Source organism: Charadrius vociferus, unplaced genomic scaffold, assembly GCF_000708025.1.
Source record: "Charadrius vociferus isolate BGI_N301 unplaced genomic scaffold, ASM70802v2 scaffold863, whole genome shotgun sequence".
NCBI classification, from domain to species: Eukaryota; Metazoa; Chordata; class Aves; order Charadriiformes; family Charadriidae; genus Charadrius; species Charadrius vociferus.
Genome location: NW_009647691.1, coordinates 66,287 through 68,157, shown reverse-complemented (window position 1 = coordinate 68,157; position 1,871 = coordinate 66,287). Strand labels below are relative to the sequence as shown.

At 65.4% G+C, this 1,871-nt stretch overlaps 1 protein-coding gene across 1 annotated transcript in view; it reads left to right on the top strand.

Moving 5' to 3' along the window:
• The window catches only part of STX3 (syntaxin 3), a 6,648-nt gene that overhangs the window by 1,485 nt on the left and 3,292 nt on the right, over positions 1–1,871 (top strand). Inside the window, exons 2-6 of the mRNA XM_009881432.1 lie at positions 73–153; positions 251–350; positions 446–520; positions 653–720; positions 1,670–1,778. Of these exons, the coding sequence (XP_009879734.1) occupies positions 73–153; positions 251–350; positions 446–520; positions 653–720; positions 1,670–1,778 (433 nt within the window). The remainder of the gene's footprint in view (positions 1–72; positions 154–250; positions 351–445; positions 521–652; positions 721–1,669; positions 1,779–1,871) is intronic.

Below are 1,871 nucleotides of genomic sequence, written 5' to 3'. Positions count from 1 at the left end.
GGGGCCGGGGGGGTGTCCCTGGGTGCAGGCAGGGGGGTGCCACCCCTAAGCGCTGCCCACCGTACCCCGCAGAAGCAGGATGTGGACGATGACACGGAGGAGCTGGAGATCGCCGTCGATAACACGGCGTTCATGGATGAGTTCTTCTCGGAGGTGAGGGGGGACCGGGCGCGGGGTCCTGGGGTGCAGGGTGGCCTCCTGACTGTCCCCTTCCTTGTCCCCCACCGGTCATCCTCCCCACCTTGTCCAGATCGAGGAGACACGGCAAAACATTGACAAGATCTCGGAGAATGTGGAGGAGGCCAAGAAGCTCTACAGCATCATCCTCTCGGCCCCCATCCCTGAGCAGAGTGAGCGCGGTGGCCGTGTCCCTTCCCTCCCCGTGTCCCCTTCCCGGGGATGTTCCCACGGTGGCTTCCCCATCTCACGTGCCATGACCCCGCAGAGACCAAAGATGACCTGGAGCAGTTGACAGCGGAGATCAAGAAAATGGCCAACAGCGTCCGCAACAAGCTGAAGAGTGAGTGACCGTGTCCCTGCCGGTGGCTCACCCGACCTCACAAGTCCCCCTGTCCCCACCTGGGGACACTGGGACCATGGGGTCTGGCAGGTGGGGAAGGTCCCTGATGGTTTGGGGTCCGTCTCTCGCCAGGCATGGAGAGGAACATCGAGCAGGACGAGGCACGGTCCTCCGCCGACCTCCGGATACGCAAGTCCCAGGTGAGCTTTGGTCCCCGGCACCGGCTGCCGGGGCTGTCCCCTCCCAGTGCCCCCAGGGCCTGAGCACCCTGTCCCACACCGTCACCCACAGGATGGAGATGTGGCACGTCCCGGTTGTCCCCAGGTCTTCCATCTCCGTTCCCTGTCCCCAGCAGCACCCTGTCCCAGCCCCACCACCTCTGGGTGCTCCCAGGCTTCGTGTCCCTCTCCCCCATCCCCGACACTCTGTCCTGTCCCCCACAGCGGTGGGACATGCCATCTCCTGGGTCCCCTGGGTTTCATGCCCCCATCCCCAGCACCTCATCCTGCCCTATCTTTCCTGGGGCTGGGGACACGCCATGCCCAGAGTGTCACTGGTCCGACTCCCCATCCCCATCTTGTCCCCTGGGATGGGGCTGTGCCATGCCGGGGGTGTCCCAAGTGTCACACCCTTGCTCCTGGCCCCCGGGGCTGGCATGTGCGTTGCCTGGGGTGTCCCTGTCCCCAGATGTTGGCCCTGTCCCCTGGGGCTGGGATGTTGTCCCCACTCCCGCGCCCCTCTCCTTGGCCCTGTCTCCTGGGAAAATGGCCCACGGGGACATTCCATGCCTGGGGTGTCCCATGTCCCCATCCCTGTTCCCAGCACCTGGTCTTGTCCCCTGGGGTTGGGACATGCCATGCTGAGAGTGTCCCCAGTCCCATGTCCCTGTCCCAATAGCACACCATCATTGACCCCAGTGGCCATGCGGAGGTGTCATGCCTGGGGTGTCCCCAACCCCACATCCTTGTCCCCGTCCCCAGCACTGAGTCCTGTCCTCCTGGGGGCCGGAGAGGTGCCATGCCCGGGGTGTCCCCAACCCCATGTCCTTGTCCCCGTCCCCAGCACTGGGTCCTGTCCCCCTGGGGCTGGAGAGGTGCCATGCCCGTGCCCGGGGTGTCCCCAACCCCATGTCCTTGTCCCCGTCCCCAGCACTCAGTCCTGTCCCGCAAATTCGTTGACGTCATGACCAAGTACAACGAGGCGCAGGTCGACTTCCGGGAGCGCAGCAAGGGCCGGATCCAGCGCCAGCTTGAAATCAGTGCGTGACACCCCTCTCCGTACCCCCTCAGGCCCCGCCCCTCTGGGGGGGAATGGGCGGGGTCTCATCCTCCCGACCCCGCCCCATTGATGG